At 38.7% G+C, this 19,742-nt stretch overlaps 2 protein-coding genes across 10 annotated transcripts in view; one reads left to right on the top strand and one right to left on the bottom strand.

The window, feature by feature from the left end:
* The window catches only part of NIPA2 (NIPA magnesium transporter 2), a 27,896-nt gene extending 8,961 nt beyond the window's left edge, over nt 1-18,935 (top strand). For 4 of the 8 annotated variants that reach the window (XM_021075604.2, XM_021075602.2, XM_021075603.2 and 1 more), the window contains 5 exons: nt 1,312-1,541; nt 3,186-3,242; nt 9,266-9,356; nt 10,764-10,924; nt 16,284-18,935. In XM_021075604.2, the coding sequence (XP_020931263.1) occupies nt 1,403-1,541; nt 3,186-3,242; nt 9,266-9,356; nt 10,764-10,924; nt 16,284-16,921 (1,086 nt within the window). In that variant the 5' untranslated portion in view covers nt 1,312-1,402 and the 3' untranslated portion in view covers nt 16,922-18,935. The remainder of the gene's footprint in view (nt 1-1,311; nt 1,542-3,185; nt 3,243-9,265; nt 9,357-10,763; nt 10,925-16,283) is intronic. The other 4 variants (XM_084999744.1, XM_021075605.2, XM_084999743.1 and 1 more) reach the window with 1 other exon arrangement.
* Nucleotides 18,936-19,742, bottom strand: part of CYFIP1 (cytoplasmic FMR1 interacting protein 1) — a 99,676-nt gene continuing 98,869 nt past the window's right edge. For both annotated transcript variants that reach the window (XM_084999708.1, XM_084999707.1), the window contains exon 31: nt 18,936-19,742. In XM_084999708.1, the coding sequence (XP_084855834.1) occupies nt 19,578-19,742 (165 nt within the window). In that variant the 3' untranslated portion in view covers nt 18,936-19,577.

The raw sequence follows: 19,742 nt of genomic DNA, 5'->3' as shown, positions 1-19,742 counted from the left end.
AGGAACTTCCATATGCTGCAGGTGCGGCCCTATAAAGGAAAAGAAAAAAAGAAAAAAAAACCTGTTTGAGTAGATGGATAATTGAGGGGCTGGGTGGATAGGAATTTTACTTGTTCTTGTTAAAGACCAGAGTCCCATAACCTGAAGAATGGAGCAACTGGGCTAGTCAGTGGGGATTAATGGCCAAGGATACTGACTAGATTACAGATTAGTTCTGGGACTCAGTCCTTAAATTGTGGGACTGCAAGTCTCAGGACATACCAGAACGTTGAGCAGGCAGTTAGTTATAATCAGTCATAAATGTTGTAGCTGAGTAATGTTTTTTTCTTCTGCCTCCAACACTTTGCTTCAGTTTGTTTGTCAGCAGGGTTCTGACTTGGCTGATTTGGTGGGGGCGGGGGGGGAAATGCAGTCTTTGGTAAGCCTGTGTATCCTATCTGGTCTTATGGTTTGAGTCCTCCAAGTTCCAAAGTCTTCATGTTCTCTAAAAAATCCACCAGTACCACACACACCCTGGCGAACATCTGCCTACTGGAATCATAATCCTCTGCTAACAACATAATTTCAAATCTGCATTCTCCTTACACACCCCTATTAATAGGCTAAGTAAGAAATCACCAAATGTTTATATCTACGTAGATTTCTAAGAAGAAAATATTTGGGTGCAAACATTTTTTGTTTCTCTATATAGATTATTGAAAAAAACACATTTATGAAATTTGTAAATGTATTTATAGGCTAGGTTTTTATATTTTTTTTGCTGATTTTCATTCTGTAGAATTTTTTTTTTCTTACCAGCAAAGTTTTATTGCTTGGACTGTCCAGCTAAGACCAGAAACATTTCTAAAATATGAAACCAGAGTTTATAAAATTAATTTAAATATGGTTTTATTTTAAAATTTTTCCTGTTCTATTGAGTTAATAGTTGGCACATAGCATTATGTTAGTTTAAGGTGTACCACACAATGTGTATATTATGAAATGATTGCCACAGTTAGTTTAGTTACCATCCATTACTACTCATGTTTACATATTTTTTTCTTGTGATGAGACCTACTCTCAGCCATATTCAGCTCTACAGTACAGTATTGTTGACTACATCACCGTGCAAGTATAGTTTTTATTATCATGATCCCATCTTTTGCCATAACTGGAAGAAATATAATTAGATTAGTGATAAGTATCAATGGTAAATACAGTTTATTAATAGTTTAAAAATGATTGTGAGAAATTGAGTAAAAAAATTTTTGAATTGCATATGATCATGCATCATATTCTGTGAAAATCTCATTTTTGTTTTGCATCATTTAGGTTTGAAGACTGTGTCATCCTGCCTCCAGCACCAGCAGTTTCTCGTTCTTGATCAATGTGATTCACAGTAATTTCTTAAGTAACAAACGAAATGAGCCAGGGGCGTGGAAAGTATGACTTTTATATTGGTCTAGGACTGGCTATGAGCTCCAGCATTTTCATTGGAGGGAGTTTCATCTTGAAAAAAAAAGGCCTTCTGCGACTTGCCAGAAAAGGCTCCATGAGAGCAGGTAGGTGATTTATGCCCTTGTGATTTTGAATGATATCCGTGTGTGCTTAAGTATATCTTTGTAGAAGACCACATCCACATTCCTAGTGACTAGATTCACAACTTGAACTGTGCAGGAGTTGTAAATGTTTATAGAGAATCATTTTTGTAATCAAAGAAATAAAAAGATGTCAAAATAGGTTAACTACTCACTCTCGCAGTTATTGTCAAAGTAGAAATAGGGACCAGTGCCCAATTAGCATCTAGCCTTTTCTTTAAATTTGGATATGTCTGCAGAGAAGGAAATGAGGATATGTGGATAGAATCAAAATCTTATTGAAGTCTAGGATCTTTTGTCTTTGATAGTAAAAGTTTGACTTTTAACCTTAGACATTTTTCCTATTGATCTCAAATTGGCAAGAAGGAGAGCTTCCTTGGATTGAAGTGTACTCAGTTGAGTGAAATTCTGATGGGTGGTATAAGTGGATCCCCAGAAATTGCTGACAAGTCGCGAGACCCTGGGGGACACTTGATGTGATTGAATCCCCCCTGGCTTGGGTGCATCACGACAGCTCCCAGCTCCCAACATTATGTTGCATTCTGGTCATGTTCTGTCATTCGGCCTCTGCTTCAGTTCTAGACCCAGTCCTGACCTCATAGGAAAACCTACTTTGGCAGTTAAAAAAAAATATATTACCTTCATCTTCTTTTCTGTACCATCTCTATGAGCAGACTTAAACACTCTTGAAACAATGGCTTCTATTGGGATTTAGTGCAGAGAGGAGAAAGTATTGGCACGTACTGCTGGAACAAGTGTATTCTCATTCCTGAGGCAGTAACTCTCATCGTCCACATGGATATGCTTGTCAAAGAGTTCATTTGCTGTGGTTTTTTCTTTTGAACAATGGCTTAAGCACTGATTTTATTAGTTTGGCATGGAGGAAAGGCAAGTAAAAAGGCAGAATGAGTATCTTGGAAGCCCCAGACTATGAGCAGTGCTTGGTCTTCATATGTCTGGTCAGTATAGGACCTCTTCCTCCAAGATCACTACCTCGTCTGTGGGGCTAACCCACGCCTAAATGGCTTATCCCTTTCTAACTCATTTGAAGTTGGGCTACTTCTTATTGGTTCATTTTCTTTATTTATTGAAATTGAGTTCTCAAAAGAATGAAGTATGAACTGAACATAAGAATTGATTAACTCTTTCACTCACATTCTCATGAGCCTTAACAGCACCTTTTCTAAGATAATCTTAAAGATACCCCGCTTTGTAATCATGCTGAAACCTTTATTCAAAGTAGTAATAATTGGAAGTTCCCATTGTGGCATAGTAGTAACAAGCCCAACTAGTATCCGTGAGAATTCGGCTTCAATTCCTGGCCTTGTTCAGTAGGTTAAGGATCCGGTGTTGCCATGAGCTGTGGTGTAGGTCGCAGGGGAGGCTCAGATCCTATACTGCTGTGGCTTGTGGCATAGGCCCAGGAACTACCTACCGTTCCAGTTAGATCCCTAGCCTGGGAACTTCCATATGCTGCAGGTGCAGCCCTAAAAAGAAAAAAAGTAGTAATAATCAACAAATGATATCTTTACATCTGTTATTACTAATAGTTGCCATGAATTTATGAGTTATATAATCTTACAAAGAAATATATGTTTTCATTCACAGGTCAAGGAGGCCATGCATATCTTAAAGAATGGTTGTGGTGGGCTGGACTGCTTTCAAGTATGTATAGAGAACATTTCAAGAAAATATCATAGCTGTATATTGAGTTTTTTTCTTTGTTTTATTTATTTTGCTTTTTAGGGCTACACCTGCAGCATAGGGAATTTCTCAGGCTAGGGGTCAAATCAGAGCTGCAGCTGCTGGCCTATGCTACAGCCACAGCAACACCAGATCTGAGCCACATCTGCAACCTACAACGCAGCTCATAGCACCGCCACATCCTTAACCCACTGAGGCCAGGGGTCAAACCTATGTCATCATGATATTAAGTCGAGTTTGTTACCACTGAGCCACAATGGAACTCCTTAAGTATTTACATATACTGCTACAACCTCCTATTATTAGCAAATTTTAAAACTCTACATAAACCCTGGGTTTTTTGGGGGTTTTGTTTTTGTTTTTTTTTTTTTTTTTTGTCTTTTTGCTGTTTCTTGGGCCGCTCCCGCGGCATATGGAGGTTCCCAGGCTAGGGGTCAAATCGGAGCTGTAGCCTCCAGCCTATGCCAGAGCCACAGCAACCTGGGATCCAAGCCGCGTCTGCAACCTACACCACAGCTCACGGCAATGCTGGATCGTTAACCCTCTGAGCAAGGGCAGGGACTGAACCCGCAACCTCATGGTTCCTAGTCGGATTCGTTAACCACTGCGCCACGACGGGAACTCCCTGGTTTTTTTTTAATGGGAAAAACTCAAACTATGTAAAATTTAATCCTATAAAAGTCATTTACCAGTTTAATAGCTTATTTAATTTGAATGAGACTTTCTTTTACCTATCTTATTAAAACATGTCTGGTGTGTGTGTGTTTTTAAAAATTAAGCTCAGTTTAAGAAGGTGATTTTGAAAGGCAAAGATCATAGAAAACATCCTACTTTAATTCCTGCTCCTCCATTAATTTTTATTCTAAATTGGAAAGGAGGCGTGCATTTAATAAGACTGTCCATGCATGTTTTGATGATTACCTTTTAAAAGGTACATAGAAAAAGTGATCCTTAAGACACTAAGCCTTCAAAGTATTCTGTATTAAATTGTTACACAGCACTAAATTAGTAAAACTTGAGGAAACAGTAAAGAGGCAAGAATGTAAGAGAGTGGATGTTCAGGAAAACAGCAGGGGATAAGTTTAGAGAAGTAATAAGGGCCTAGATTAGGTGGGCTTTGTAGGTTGTAGGAAGAACTTTGTAGTGTTTGGTGGGCTGTCGTTGGAGGCTTGAGCAGAGGGGCAGTGTTATCTGACTTAGCTTTTAATAGAAACTCATAGGTTGTTATGTTGAAGCCTAGACTGCATAGGGGCAAAAGCAGAGAAACCAGGAGGCTAGGGAAATAACTAGGTAAGAGGATGTTGATGGCCTGGACCCAGAATTGTGGCAGTGAGTATAGTGAGAATTCTGGATGTGTTTGAAGTTAAAACATTTAATAAGATTTGCTGGGAGTTCCCATCGTGGTGCAGCAGAAACGAATCCGACAAGGAGTCATGAGGCTCGGATTTGGCTTTGCTCTAGCTGTAGTGTAGGCTGGCAGCTTGAGATCCAGTTAGATCTCTAGCCTGGGAACCTCCATATGCCTCAGGTGCAGCCCTAAAAAGAAAAAAAAAAAAGTGCTGAAAACAAGTTGGAAGGCTAGACAGGATATAAGAAAAGCATCCTCTTAAAGCATCAAAAAGCCAATGTGGTAGTGAAGAATTACCTAGCCAAGATCATGGAGAATCATAGAGCTCAGGGTAAGCTGCAGATACTTCTGCCCTAGAGGTAATTGCAGACTCCATAGCAGTCAGCTGAGAGAGAACTTGCGGACTGGTCCATAAAGGTCAGTCAGGTGATGCCACTTGGGTAGTCTGGGGGGGTAGATGTATGAGTGTCATTTATATTTTATTCTGTTTTTCTGAATATTTGAAATGTGTGACTCTTTAAACTTTTAGAAATAAAATCTTTTAAAATAGGTGGTAATTTAAATCCAGATATATCAATAACTAGCATACACAAAATGCTACAGTTAAAAAGGCAAAGATTATTCTACTGGAATTATAAACAAAATGCTGCAGTTAAAAAGGCAAAGATTATTCTACTGGAATTATAAAAACAAACAAAAACAACTACATGCCTTTTACAAGATGAATTATAAAACATAAGGATATATAGATTGGCTGAAAGAGAAGGATGGAAAAACACTCCTGAAAAAAAGTTGAGATTTCTGTTACTGATACTAGAAAAAATATACTTAAAAGTAGTCCTGGAGATATGAGGATTATTTCTTAAAGACAGAGGGGTTGAATTTAGGAAGCTTTAACAGTTCTTACTTTATTTAATAATACAGCCTTGAAATATACAAAGCAATAGTTGACAGAACAGCAAAGAGAAATATGTAAATCCAAAATCATATAGTAAGATTTTAATATAACACACCTGACTGGGCAAGGGAGAGTAAAATCCATAAGGCAATAGAGAATTTGATGAGCACATTTAACAAACAACTCATTGAACTCAACTTCAGACCTACAGCCTTTTCAAGTACATGTGGAATATTAATGCAGATGAACTATTTGCTGGACCATAAAGCCAGTCTTAAATTTATCAAGGATTTAAAGAAGTCTTTTCACAGATCATTATAATTATATTAGAAATCAGTAACAAAAGATAACATGAAAAACTCATGTGGAAATTTAGAAATATGCTTTGTGTAACCGTGGTTCAAAGCAGTCAGAATGGAAGTTAGAAAATATTTTTAAAATATGCTTAAATTAGAAAATACTTTAATATGTTGATGCAAAATACACGTTAACTTGTAGAGTATAACTGAAGTAATTAGAGTAAAATTTATGGCTTCAAATAAATATAATTGAAAATAAGAAAGGCTAGGCATCTAGTTCATGCACATAGAAAAAGAATGGCAAAATAAACCCAAAAATGTAGAAGTAAGTAAAGAGCTAAAATTATTTAAATAGAAAACAAAGGGCATTAAAGACAATGTTTCAGTCATAATAATGAACTTGTTAAACCTTCTGTTGAAACTGCTCAAGAAAAGAAGGTAGAATAGCCAGGTGATGTAATTAGGATTTTATAGATATTAACAGGATGTTATAAAAAATTATTATTCCGGTCAATATAAAAATGTAAATAAAATTTCTAGAAAAATAAACTTTATCAAAACTCATGAGGAAGAAAACTAGACGACTACTCTAACTTAATACATTTGAGTCTGTAGTTTTAAAACCTTTGCGCATACTAGGCCCTGGGTTCAGATGGGTTCATTGGCAAATTATATAGCCATTTAAAGAAGAAATATTTGGAAATTTCTTTCTTCCTTCCTTCCTTCCTTTTTTGGGGGGGCGGGGTGGGGGGGAATGCTACTCCCTGTGGCATGTGGAAGTTGCCAGGCCAGGGATTGAACCTGAGCCACTGCAGTGACAATGCCAGATCCTTAACCACCAGGCAGCCAGGGGACTCTGAGAAATTTTCTAATAATAGAAAAAGGGGTATATATTCCCCCACTCCTCTTAAAAAGCTAGCATAATCCTAATAGCAAAATCTGATTAGGATGGAGTAAGAAAGGAAAAACAAAGTTGAGTCCTATTCATGAACATATTTGTAAAAATCACAAAATAATACATCATAAGCAAGTTAGATTTATTCTATGGATGCTAAGTTGGCATAATCTTGGAAAACCAGTCACTGTTAATTTACCATGTTAATTGAAGGAGAAACATTATATGATTATTTCAGTAAAATTCAGCCATTCATGACTAAAAAGAAACCACTTCAAATTAATGGTTTAGGAGTACCTGCTGTGGTGCAGTGGGTTAAGAATCCGACTGCAGCAGACCCTGGCCTGGCACAGTAGGTTAAAAGATCTGGCATTGCTGCAGTTGCAGTGTAGTTCACAGCTGTGGCTCGGACTTGACAAAGCCAAAACAAACAGTTGCACAGTAAATACCAAAATGTGGAAATATTGAAGACTTTCTTTTTGGAGCTGGCCACAAGCAAATGACTTCTCATTACTTTTTCAGTATTTTACTGGAATTTCTAGCCAGTGCAGAAAGTCGGGGGTAGAAAATAGGATTAGAAAGAAACATGTCAGCTGCTGTTATTTACCAGTTATATGACTGTGGGTATAAAAATTCCAAAGAATATACAGATGAATTATAAAATTAAAATTCAACAAGGTTGTTAGAAAGTCAATATGCAAAACTTAACTGTATTTTTATATATTAGCAACAAACAAAATTAAATGTTAAATTGTTAGCATCTGCATATAAGTTTAACAGGAATTACTTACATTTGTTATAAATCTCACAAAAGATGGTAAAGATTCCCACAGAGAAAATTAAAACATTACTGAAATAAATAGAGGAATATGTCATTTTCATGGATTGAAAGTTTCATGACCGTAATAATTATAATTGTAAAGTTGTCATTTCTCTCCATGCTGATTCATAGGTTAAATGTATTCCAATTTGAAACTAAGTTGTTAAGTGGTACATGATAAGTTGATTTTAAATTTTGTGTGGAGGGAGTTCCTTGGTTGCCCAGTGGATTTAGGGTCTGGTGTTGTCACTGCTGTGGCATGGGTTTGATCCCTGGCCCAGCCTGGGAACTTCTGCCTGCTACGAGTGCAGCCAGAGGAAAAAAACTGTGGAAATACAGAAATCCAAGAGAAGCAAAGATATTCTTTAACAAGAAGAGTGAAAGGACTTGTTCTACTGGATATTGAGACTTAAGAAGTTATACTAATTAGGTCAGTATGGTTTTGTTACAAAATAGATACTGAAACCAATAGAATAGGCTCATGGACAGTATATTTATGACAGAGATGGTACTGAAAAAAAGGAAGTGTGCTTTTTAGTAAATACTGCTGTAACAATACATATGGGAAAAAAAAAATTGGGTCCCTACCTCATTCTGTCTAAAGTTCAACACCAGGTGGTTCATAAGTTTAAATGTGAAAGCAGAACATTAAAGGGTTTAGAGGATAAAGAATTTTGAGGAAATTTTATTGTACTGAAGCAATAACCACAGAGGGAAATATTTTAAAATTTGATGTAGAGAACTTTTTTTGATTAAAAGAGTTTGAGAGAATAAAAAAAGCAAATCAGAGTATTAAAAAAAATTACACTTTTAACCAACAAGAGATTTGTGTCCAAAATATATAATGCATTACCTCAAATCAATAAGAGAAAGCAAATAGCCTAATAGACAAATAGGGACAAAACTAAAACAGCTACATCACAAAAAGATTTCTCTTGGCCAATAAACACATGAAAAGGGGAAATGTAGTTTGAAAGCATAATAAAATAATCCCATTTCCCACTAACAGTTTAGAAAAAGTTTAAAATCTAACAATACCAAATGTTTGGGAGAGTAGAGACAAAGGGAATTTTCAGACACTGCTAGGTGAAATTTAGCATAGCTGTTTTGGAAAAACAGTCAAGAATGATCCTTTTATGAGGTCATGTGTCCCTCCCCTGCTTAAGATTTTCCAGTGGCTTTTCAGCATAGATGAAATCCATTGCAGGACTCACAAAGATCTGGCCCCTTTAGCCCTTACTCGCTCTGCTGGAGCCACCCTGGTGTCCTTACTGTTCAGACATTGCAGACATTGTCTTGAGTCAAAGTTCTGTCCCTGCTTGATGTGTCTCCCACCCTCCCCATAGCTGTAAGAGTTGGGTCTTAAAAAAGAAAAGAGACAGTGAAAAAGACCTGGGAGAAGTGCCTTCATATTAGTTTTAGCTGCTTTTAATTGATTTGTGTTTGTTGTCATAGGATATAAATAGCTATTAAAGTTTTTCATTAAACCCATAAATAAGCATAAATTAGTCTCTTTCATTAAACTTGTAGATTTGTATTTTTTTTTCTAATTGGTGTGGATAATTTACAAGAGAACCCTTATGAATAGATGGCAGAAAATATAGAAATTACTAGATACAATTGAAATAGTATATTAAAAAATAAATGTAAATAAAATACAGGCATTTCCATTTTGAGCAGATATGTTCCTATCTGAGAGTTTTCTTTTGTTGTCTGTCTCCAAGTGGGAGCTGGCGAGGTGGCCAACTTTGCTGCGTATGCCTTTGCACCAGCCACCCTAGTGACTCCACTGGGAGCACTCAGTGTCCTGGTAAGGTAAGGACCCGACTTCCTGTTTCACACATAGAAACAGCAGTTAGTATTTCAGTTGGTGAAGCAGTGAGGACCATCTAATTGCACGTGTTCAGCATAATTGACACTTAAGCAACCTCGAGAACTTTTTTTAATGCTGTTCAGTAATTTGCTTTTGAAAAGTTATCCTCTGCATAGTCAACCTGTCAAGTTTGGGAGAAGCTTTTCTTGATGGTTTGTCTTGCTTGTGTTCAGAGCCAGCACTAGTTCTACTTTAATGTCAATTTTTTAAAATTCCAAGTTGCTCTTGTTACAGTATTTATCATTTGACGTGTACTTTGGTAGGTAGCAGTTGTGAATGAATAGATGTCTATGTCTTCTGCAGAAAATCATTAATTGGGGCAAGGTTGAAGACTGGCCTGGGGTACTTGTTTGGAAGGAGCAGTCCAAGATCTGTCCTATTTCTGTTATCTTAATCATTAGCCCAAACAGCTAATCCCATATTGAAGTCTGGATTTTTGGCTGCTGTTCTTAAAGTTGGTTGATTGATACTTTAATCCTTTTTAAAAAATAGCATTTATATAAATTAATATTATATGCAAATTATATACTTTTCAAGATACTACATATTGCTCACATAAAGATATAAGAAGCTATGTATTATCTATATACAAAGATATAGTATGTGTCTTTATCCTTAATTTTTTAAGACTTCAGGAAAACCAGCTATAAAGTATTAAAAATAGATAATTTGATTAATAGGCAAATAACATAGAATTAAATGAACATGTACAAAGGGAGTTCCCATCATGGCACAGTGGAAACAAATCCAACTAGGAACCATGAGGTTGGTGGGTTTGATCCCTGGCCTCGCTTAGTGGGAAGGATCTGGCATTGCCGTGAGCTGTGGTGTAGATCGCAGATACGGCTCGGATCCTGTGTTGCTGTGGCTGTGGTGTAGGCCGGCAGCTGTAGCTCCAGTTGGACCCCTAGCCTGGGAATCTCCATATGTCATGGGTGCAGCCCTGAAAAGCAACAACCACAACAACAAATAACAAAAATGTATAAAGGATGCATCAACCAATAGGGATAAGGTAAACTTGAACAAATAGATAGCATTGTTTTCTTAATTAGAGTATATATTTGGATCATAGCTCTTTCTGTTTATTGTAAATTTCACATTGATGTCCTGCAGTAGAAAGATGGTAACTATCCTGTTTTCATGTATGACCACCCACAGTTGGTTCCCCAGAAACTTTCATTTTATGATTGAGTGTGCATTTTCTTTCCCTTGGCTGAAAGCCAGAATCTTCATAGGCTCACAGTGTTTTAGTGTGAATTCAGTAATTTAAATTCTGAGTTGTGTTGATGTTTCAAAATGAGGAAAGTAGAAGATTATTGTAATGTTGTCTACCTTTTCCCCCATTTTAGTGCCATTCTTTCTTCATACTTTCTAAATGAAAGACTTAATCTTCATGGGAAAATTGGATGTTTGCTAAGTATACTGGGATCTACAGTTATGGTTATTCATGCTCCAAAAGAAGAGGAGATTGAGACTTTAAATGAAATGTCTCACAAGCTAGGGGATCCAGGTAAGAAAGAAGAAAAGCTTTCTTAGTCTTAACTGTGTTTTTACTTTTTAGTGTTTATAGTAATCAAAATTTTATGTGCCTATAAGGAGGCCAGTTGTTCAGCAGGGCTTATTAGGAAAATGACAGTCTTTTTCTTCCCCCACCAGCTCCCTCAGCCCTTGTTTCTTTTGTTCTTTAGCTCATCGTCTAAATAACATGCCTATATTGCTACTACTTCCTTGCCTTTATATCTGTTACCAGTTGTATCTATTGAGTTTTGTTTAAGTGGTTCATTTTACATTATCATCACTAATAACTTCTATTCTCAGCTTAGACATATAAAACTTTATGATCACTTTCCCTTTCTTGTTTGACTTCTGATTTTCCTAAACTAATAATGATCATTGGCTTAGTTTTCTATGAATTTATCAGTGTATCCTGAAACTCTTCTCCTGCGTTTTAATTCTCTCCGTGATTTCTAACACATTCAGTGTTCTTGCAGTGTCATCTCTTAAGGAAATCTCTCTCCCAGAGCCTTTTTTGGCCTCAGTTTAGACTGCTATCTTGAGGCCACCAGTACAGTTGACATCCTGAGGGATCCCTTTCTCTTTTTTCTTCTTTCCTAAATCCTGGGCTTGCTCCTTCATTTTGGTGGAGCCATTCTTGTAGGAGACAAGAAAGAAGAGAGGAGCCTTTTTGAGACTTGCATATGTAATCTACCATGACTTCGTTATCTTGTCACGTCCATGTTGCTGCTAAGAAATCAAACACAGTCGATTCTTTATCTTTTATATGAGATTCATCTTTTTTTTTTTTTGTCTTTTTGCCATTTCTTGGGCCGCTCCCGAGGCATATGGAGGTTCCCAGGCTAGGGGTCAAATCAGAGCTGTAGCTGCCAGCCTACGCCAGAGCCACAGCAGCGCAGGATCCGAGCCACATCTGCAACCTACACCACAGCTCATGGCAACACTGGATCCTTAACCCACTGAGCGAGGGCAGGGACCGAACCCGCAACCTCATGGTTCCTAGTCAGATTCGTTAACCACTGCGCCATGACGGGAACTCCGAGATTCATCTTTTAAACATGTAGGGATGTCCTCTTTGCCCTCATTGTCTGATGTTTTCCAGCAGTGTGCCTAGATGTGGGTCGGTTTTTATCCATTGCACTTAGATACTTGATATATCTTTAATTTGAAAATTCATGCCTTACTCCAAGGAATTGAATTACTCCTTTGATGTTCTTTTGTCTCTTTTCTCTTAGTGAGATTCTTCTTTTCCTTCTTGTTGATTGGACCTCCTGAACCAGACCATCCATTTTCTTGCCTTTTTTTTCTCCTATTTTTAACATTTTGCCTTTTTACTTTGTCTTCTGGAAGATTACCTTGGTTTTATCTTCCAGCCCTTTTGAGTTTTTAATTCTGCCATTGTTTTCTCAGAGCTTGCTCTAGTTCCTTTTTTTTTTTTCAAGTGGCAAAAAACCCACAAACCACAGAACATAAAGTTCATTCGGCCTCCCACCAGTTTCCAGATTACAGTACAGTGTCACCAGCCACATGCATGGTGTTGTGCAGCAGATCTCTAGAGTTAAGTATTTTAAAGTCATTATCAGGATTATTTGTGGACCTGTTTCTGTGATCTATTTTTGTTTGTTCGCATTCATTTAGTTTTGTCTTTGGACAGTTTCAATTGAATGGGCCATAGTATATTAAAGAGTATAAAGGCTCCAGGTGATGTTTTCTTCCTTCAGAGACAACACAGTTTCTTCAGGCAGGCAGGTAATAGTCCAGTAGATCCCCTTCAACCTGAAGTGTTGTTTCAGGCTTTGCTGGGCCAAGTTTCTTCCCATGCTGCCTTTATTCTTGGTCATATCCCTTCAGGCTCCCAGGTGATAGGCTAGGAAGTTTACCTGGACTCTCCAGCTTGGCGAGCTGTGACCGCCAGTGCCAGTCATGGCACCCCAAGACTGTGGGCCTCTCTGCTCAGCCCTTTGGCCCCCTCACCAGGCTCCCCAGACCTAGGCACATGCAGCTTCACCCAGAAACCACACAGATATTTGCACTCCCCTTTTATTTCCATTTTTACCTAATCTCCTGACACTTCCACAAGCCCCAGATTACCACTCTCCTGGCGTTTGTGCCTGTCCTCACTCTTGCTCTAGATTTTGCAGTTGCCCTGAGAGAACAAGCAGAGGTGAGTGTTGGTGGTACCTCAAGGTGCTTCCCTTCTCTCCAGGTTTTGGCCTCTCGAGTTCTGCCTGCTTTGATTCCTCTCGTATTTCATCACATCTCTCCAGGGATATTAATGGTAGTTTTTATTGACTTGGGGGGACAGCAGTTTCTCTGTTTTGAAGTTTCCCTCTCTTAATGATCCTTGACTGCCTTTTGAGTTAGGCCAGTCAGATTCCCTTCAAAGTCTCCTGTCTGGCTGCTGGCATCCTAGGTGTGGAGTGGGGAAGAGCAGGTTACTTCCATAGATGTATGCTTTACTCCAGCCCCCTGTCTCAGTGGGGCACCTACACACCCAGCCTGTCTATTGTCCTCTAGTTCACTCTGCAGGCTGACCAGTCACTCAGATACTCAGGACAGGGCTGGGATCTGGGGTCTCATTGCTTCTTGAACTGACTTTTACAGGCCTCCTATTAGTCTTCCCTACGCCCCACTTCTAGAGGTAGCTTATACCTTTAGAACATTCTTTGTTGTAAACTGAGTCACTTTTTATTTATAAGTGCTGATGTAGAATTCAGCTTCCTTTGATCTGCTATTATCAATTATTAGTTATTTTCTGCTTTCTGACTTTCATATTGTTGCTATCATCTCCTTACCTATTCTTGTTTTTGTGTTTGCTTCTTTAAAAATCTTACTTTTAGCCAAATTTGAGGCAGGAAATGATTAAATGACTGCTATGTCCGTTTCCTCATCTTAAAATGCAGGTGACAGTGTCCCTGTTACAGGGTAATTGTGAGGATTTAATGAACTAATCAGTGCCAATTGCTGAGAAAAGTGCCTGGCCCACGGAGCTACACAATCACTAGCTTTTTTTTTTTTTTTTTTTTTTTTTTTTGTCTTTTTGCTATCTCTTGGGGCCGCTCCTGCGGCTTATGGAGGTTTCCAGACTAGGGGTAGAATCAGAGCTGTAGCCACCGGCCTACACCAGAGCCACAGCAACGCGGGATCCGAGCCGCATCTGCGATCTACACCACAGCTCACGGCAACGCCGGATCGTTAACCCACTGAGCAAGGGCAGGGACTGAACCCGCAACTTCATGGTTCCTAGTCGGATTCGTTAACCACTGCGCCACGACGGGAACTCCACAATCGCTAGCTATTATGCTGGGTTCTCCATACCCAGCCTGAACCCGGACAGTTATTTTCAGGTTCTCATATTGATTTGTTGTTGCCCCAAAATAATTTACTCCTTTTAGATAAATGTTCTCCAGCATCTATGAATTGTTGAGCATTCAAGGTCATCTCATATTTCTCTCCACTAGGTGGTTAAGGTCATCTCATGATTTCTCTCCACTAGGTGGTTTGTTTTTAAATTTACTTAGATTTAACTCCACTAGTTTTTTGTTTGGGGTTTGTTTTTGTTTGTTTGTTTTTTGCCACCCCAAGGCATATGGAATTCCCTGACCAGGGAGCAGATCTGAGCCGCAGTTGTGGCTTAAGTCACAGCTGTGGCAACATTAGATCCTTAACCCATTTTGCCAGGCTGGGGGTCTGAACCTGTGTCCCAGTGCTCCCAAGATGCTGCCTGCACTTTTTTTCTTTTTTGGCTTTTTGTCTTTTTAGGGCCGCACCCGAGGCATATGGAGGTGGGTCTTTTTTTTTTTTTTTTTTTTTTTTTTTGTCTTTTGGTCCTTTGTCTTTTTTGTTGTTGTTGCTATTTCTTGGGCCGCTCCCGCGGCATATGGAGGTTCCCAGGCTAGGGGTCCAATCGGAGCTGTAGCCACCGGCCTACGCCAGAGCCACGGCAACGCGGGATCCGAGCCGTGTCTGCAACCTACACCACAGCTCATGGCAACGCCGGATCGTTAACCCACTGAGCAAGGGCAGGGACCGAACCCGCCACCTCATGGTTCCTAGTCGGATTCGCCAACCACTGCGCCACGACGGGAACTCCATGGAGGTGGGTCTAATCAGAGCTGTTGCCGCTGGCCTACACCACAGCCACAGCAAGGTGGGATCCGAGCCTCGTGTGTGACCTACACCACAGCTCACGGCAATGCCAGATCCTTAACCCACTGAGCAAGGCCAGGGATCGAACCTGCCATCTCATGGTTTCTAGTCAGATTCGTTTCCTCTGTGCCACAGTGGGAACTCCCCACCTGCCCTATCGCACCACGAGAACTCCGTAACTGCACTGGTTTCTGATGTCTGTCATTGGAATTAGAGCACCCCAGTAGATGGGAAGGAGTGCATAGACTGTTAATCAGTCTGATTCCATTTCCTTTGATACATGTTTGACCCTTTAACAATGAGGGGGTTAGGGACACCCAAGAAAATCCACTTACAGTCTTTCTCCATATCTGAGGTTCCACCAACCCTAGATCATGTAGTACTATAGTATGTATTTATTGGGGATGGGGGAAACCACGTATAATTTTTTCTTTTTTTTTTTTTTCTTGTGGTGTATAGGAGTTCTCAGGCTAGGGGTTGAATTGGAGCTGCAGCTTCTGGCCACACCACAGCCACAGCAACGCCAGATTTGAACTCCAGCTTGTGGCAATGCTGGATCCTAAACCCGCCGAGCAAGGCCAGGAATCGAACCTGCATCCTCATGGATACTAGTCAGGTTCTTAATCCTCTGAGCCACAATGGCAACTCTTCTTACATTGATCAAGGGGAACATACAGTTACCATGAGGCTTAAGATGCTGTTTTTAAAATGTTAGTGGTGGATTTCCTATTGTGGCACAACAGAAACAAATCCAACTAGGAACCGTGAGGTTACAGGTTCGATCCTTGGCCTTGCTCGGTGGGTTAAGGATCTGGTGTTGCTGTGAGCTGTGGTGTAGGTCACAGACATGGCTTGGATCCTGCACTGCTGTGGCTGTGGTGTAGGCTGGCAGCTGTAACTGCGATTCGACCCCTAGTCTGGGAACCTCCATAAGCCATGGATGCGGTCCTAAAAAACAAAAACAAAACAAAACAAAAAAAAAAAGTTGTGTAATAATTTGTGAATATGAAGCATAGTATAATCTTCCAATGTGTACATCTAACTAAATTTTTATGAGGTATTTTTGCTGGGCAGGGGCAAAAGAAAGCTAATTTTCATTTTAGGGCCACAATTTTTCTCCTTCCTATTAATATTTTCTTCTGGATTCTGTTTTCTTTTAGTACTTAAACACTTGACTAAATATGATTTTTCTCTGCCTCCCCCAGGTTTTGTGGTCTTTGCAACCCTTGTGGTCATTGTGTCCTTGATACTAATCTTTGTGGTAGGACCTCGCCATGGACAGACAAACATTCTTGTGTATATCACAATCTGCTCTGTAATTGGAGCATTTTCAGTGTCCTGTGTTAAGGGCCTGGGCATTGCTATTAAAGAGCTGTTTGCTGGAAAGCCCGTGCTACGACATCCCCTGGCCTGGATTCTGCTGCTGAGCCTTATAGTCTGTGTGAGCACACAGATCAATTACCTGAACAGGGCCCTGGACATATTCAACACTTCCATCGTGACTCCAATATATTATGTATTCTTTACGACATCAGTTTTAACTTGTTCAGCTATTCTTTTTAAGGAGTGGCAAGATATGCCTGTTGACGATGTCATTGGAACTCTGAGTGGCTTTTTTACAATCATTGTGGGAATATTCTTGTTGCATGCCTTTAAAGACGTCAGCTTTAGTCTCTCAAGTCTGCCTGTGTCTTTCCGGAAAGACGAGAAAGCGATGAATGGCAATCTCTCTAGTATGTATGAAGTTCTTAATAATAATGAAGAGAGCGTAACCTGTGGAATCGAACAACACACTGCTGAAAATGTCTCCCGAAGAAATGGAAATCTGACAGCTTTTCAATAAGAAAGATATAATTAAAAATTAACCTTTGTGTTATAAAGTGAATCTGAGTATGAGAATGTGTCTGAAAAAGCATTGTTCTCAAAAGTGTTCTCTAGAGACAATCTTTTTTAAGGTTTCACTAATTTGGACCAAGAAATTACTTTTCTTATATTTAAATGACACTAAAATGACCTCAGTATCAGGCAATTTCTATTACTATTGTATTACGGTAGAGAGATTTTAATTTTTCCTTCACCAAATTCTAAATGCATTAATTTTAATGACAGTTTTAAGACTATAAAAATGCTGTTTTTTTCCATTGGTGATGAAAGTCTGAACTATATGTCTAGAATCCTCACTCTATCAATCCCTGACCATTTTAAGGCTTTTTGATTTTAAAAAACAAAATTAACTCAATACATTATCCTGTAATTTACCTTACTTATAAAAATGACTCATTTGATGAATGGTTTTAATTTTGAAATGTTAAGAGATCCATAAGTTATTAAATGAAGGAAACTCATTTACAAAACAGGTAGGAAGTGACCCCATGGAAATATTTTTTAGTCTGTGACTTATGACCATGCACATTTGATGCCTTTCTAGATGGCACCTTTTTGTTAAACCAGCCCATCCTTTGTCCAGGTACAGCCTGGCTGGTTTTATTCTTCAGTTACTCTAATCCCTTATGCCTGGTAACTTGATTACCATTTTTACATCAGCTCTTGTACTTTTCAGTATGCCTTCATAATGAGTTAATATTGTCATTTAGCTCTTCTAACAACTCTGGGAAATAAAATCAGGAATTAGGGTAATTTCTTAAACTTAGCTCATGTTATAATAAAAAGACAAATTGAAACAAAGTTGTAAGTGTGAATGCTAAGAATGAACTTAGGATGTTTGTAAAATAGGGTTTCTTTGTACCACCTATTTTACTTTGCTTGTAAGAGTTCGGCTAGGGCATGATGTAGCATTTCAGTTTTCAGACCAGGGATTGAACTCCAAGGGCCTCATGGTAAAAGTGCCAAGTCCTAACCACTAGACCACCAGAGAACTCCCATATATTTTATTTTTTTGAAAAAATGCCCATGAGGGAGAAAATGTTTACAGAAAACTTTAAAACATATGTAAAAAAGGGTTTAGAATAGTATAATGAACTCCACCAGCTTCAAAACCTATCATTATCGATTAATTGGCCTTTAAAATACAAATAATTTCCACCTGAATAGGAAGAAACTAGGCTTATTTCTGTTCCCATTCTATTGGTCACACAGTTTGGCCCACTGTGTTAACTAGCCACCACAGAAGCCTCAGTGTCCACTGGCTTCATCAGAGTTCACAGTTCCCAAGTTCCATGAAATTCCATTTTCCCAACATTTTTTTATTGACACTCTAAGGAGCCTTTGTAGACATTTTTTTTCTAATTGCTTCTCCATGTGATTTTAACACCACAGATATACTCTATATTCGCTTATGTACTGTATCTGTGCTTTGTATACAATAGATCAGAACCAATTTTCACCCCCTTGGGTGTGACACTGCCCTCAATGAGAATGCGTAGGTTATAAATTTGTAATTGTTTAAAATCTTACAGCGCTTGATATTTTTTTTGGCTCATAATTAAGTCTTATAAAACGCAATAATTAAATTTACATTTACTCAATTTTTCATCATAGTCTCTACTTTTATGATAGGGTGAACACACAGATAACTTACCTCTTACTCTGCAGCAGAATGCTGGCCCCCAGGTTATTTCACATTACTAAAAGCAACATTTTTAGGTAACTTTTCTTGTAAAGGATATTTTTGTTGTGTGTAATTCAAGGTTAAACAGTACAATGGAATAGTTCACAAAATTTCTGGTGCCATGTATGATGTTTCTGGACTTCAGTGTTAATGTTTCTAAAGCCATATGGAAGTTACTATCATGATCTTGTCCCTTCTCACAAGGCTGTAGGTGACCTCAATTCCTGGCCTAGTCTGTGTGTTCAGGTAAGCAGTGTGCACAGAGTCACAGTAAATGAATGAACACAAACAGGTTTCATTAGTTTTATTTTTGTAACCTTTAAATCATACCTCACAAATTAGATTTCGTCACAACTGGATTTAGTAGAAGCCTCGAAAACATGTTCACTATTTTCTGAATCACTGACACACAAAGGGGAAGGGAACAAATGACTTAGAAAAGGTTTCCATAAAAAACCAGAAACATCCGTAACCAAATAGCTAGATAATTAATCATTAATTAATCCTAATTGGTAACAGATTTTATCACAATTAGCTGGTATTAAGTTTCTTAAATCCACAAATCTTTCCCTAATTGTTATAAAAGGTTAAATGGATGAACTCAGCAGCACTTGCTGAAATAGCTAGCTGTTGGAACATTCCATAGGAAAAAAAATGGAAAGTAATTTTGTAAGAACATGATGTCAGCAACCAGCCAATGTTCTCAGACTTTCCAATTACCAAAAGCATATACAATTTTAGTCTAGAAAAATAAGTCAATTTTATAAAATTAAGCTTTTAGTTTGAAAAGCATCCCCTTTAACAGGCACAGAGATACTGAAAAATAGTCCCTAGAAATCTCACTAAATAGTTTATGGAAAGAAAAACATGCCCTTACAGTTCTCAAATGCAGTCAGTACTAGAATTCTTCAACAGCAGGACATCCGCGTCCTCAGCTGCTGGCCAGGGATTGGTGAATAGGTGGCTGAAAGCAGCGAACGTGCTCCACAGGCGTGCTCTCTCCGTCGCCTGACTTCAAGTACTTGTCCAAGATAGTGATTATCTCATCATTGAGAATCTGGAACTTCCGAATTCTCTCCACCATCTTCTTCAAAGG

The sequence above is a fragment of the Sus scrofa genome, chromosome 15, assembly GCF_054392235.1.
Source record: "Sus scrofa isolate SSC_HxYL_T2T_F1_AM1 chromosome 15, Sscrofa_HxYL_maternal_Yorkshire_Landrace_v2.0, whole genome shotgun sequence".
Taxonomy (NCBI): Eukaryota; Metazoa; Chordata; class Mammalia; order Artiodactyla; family Suidae; genus Sus; species Sus scrofa.
This window is presented reverse-complemented; position numbering and strand designations above follow the sequence as displayed.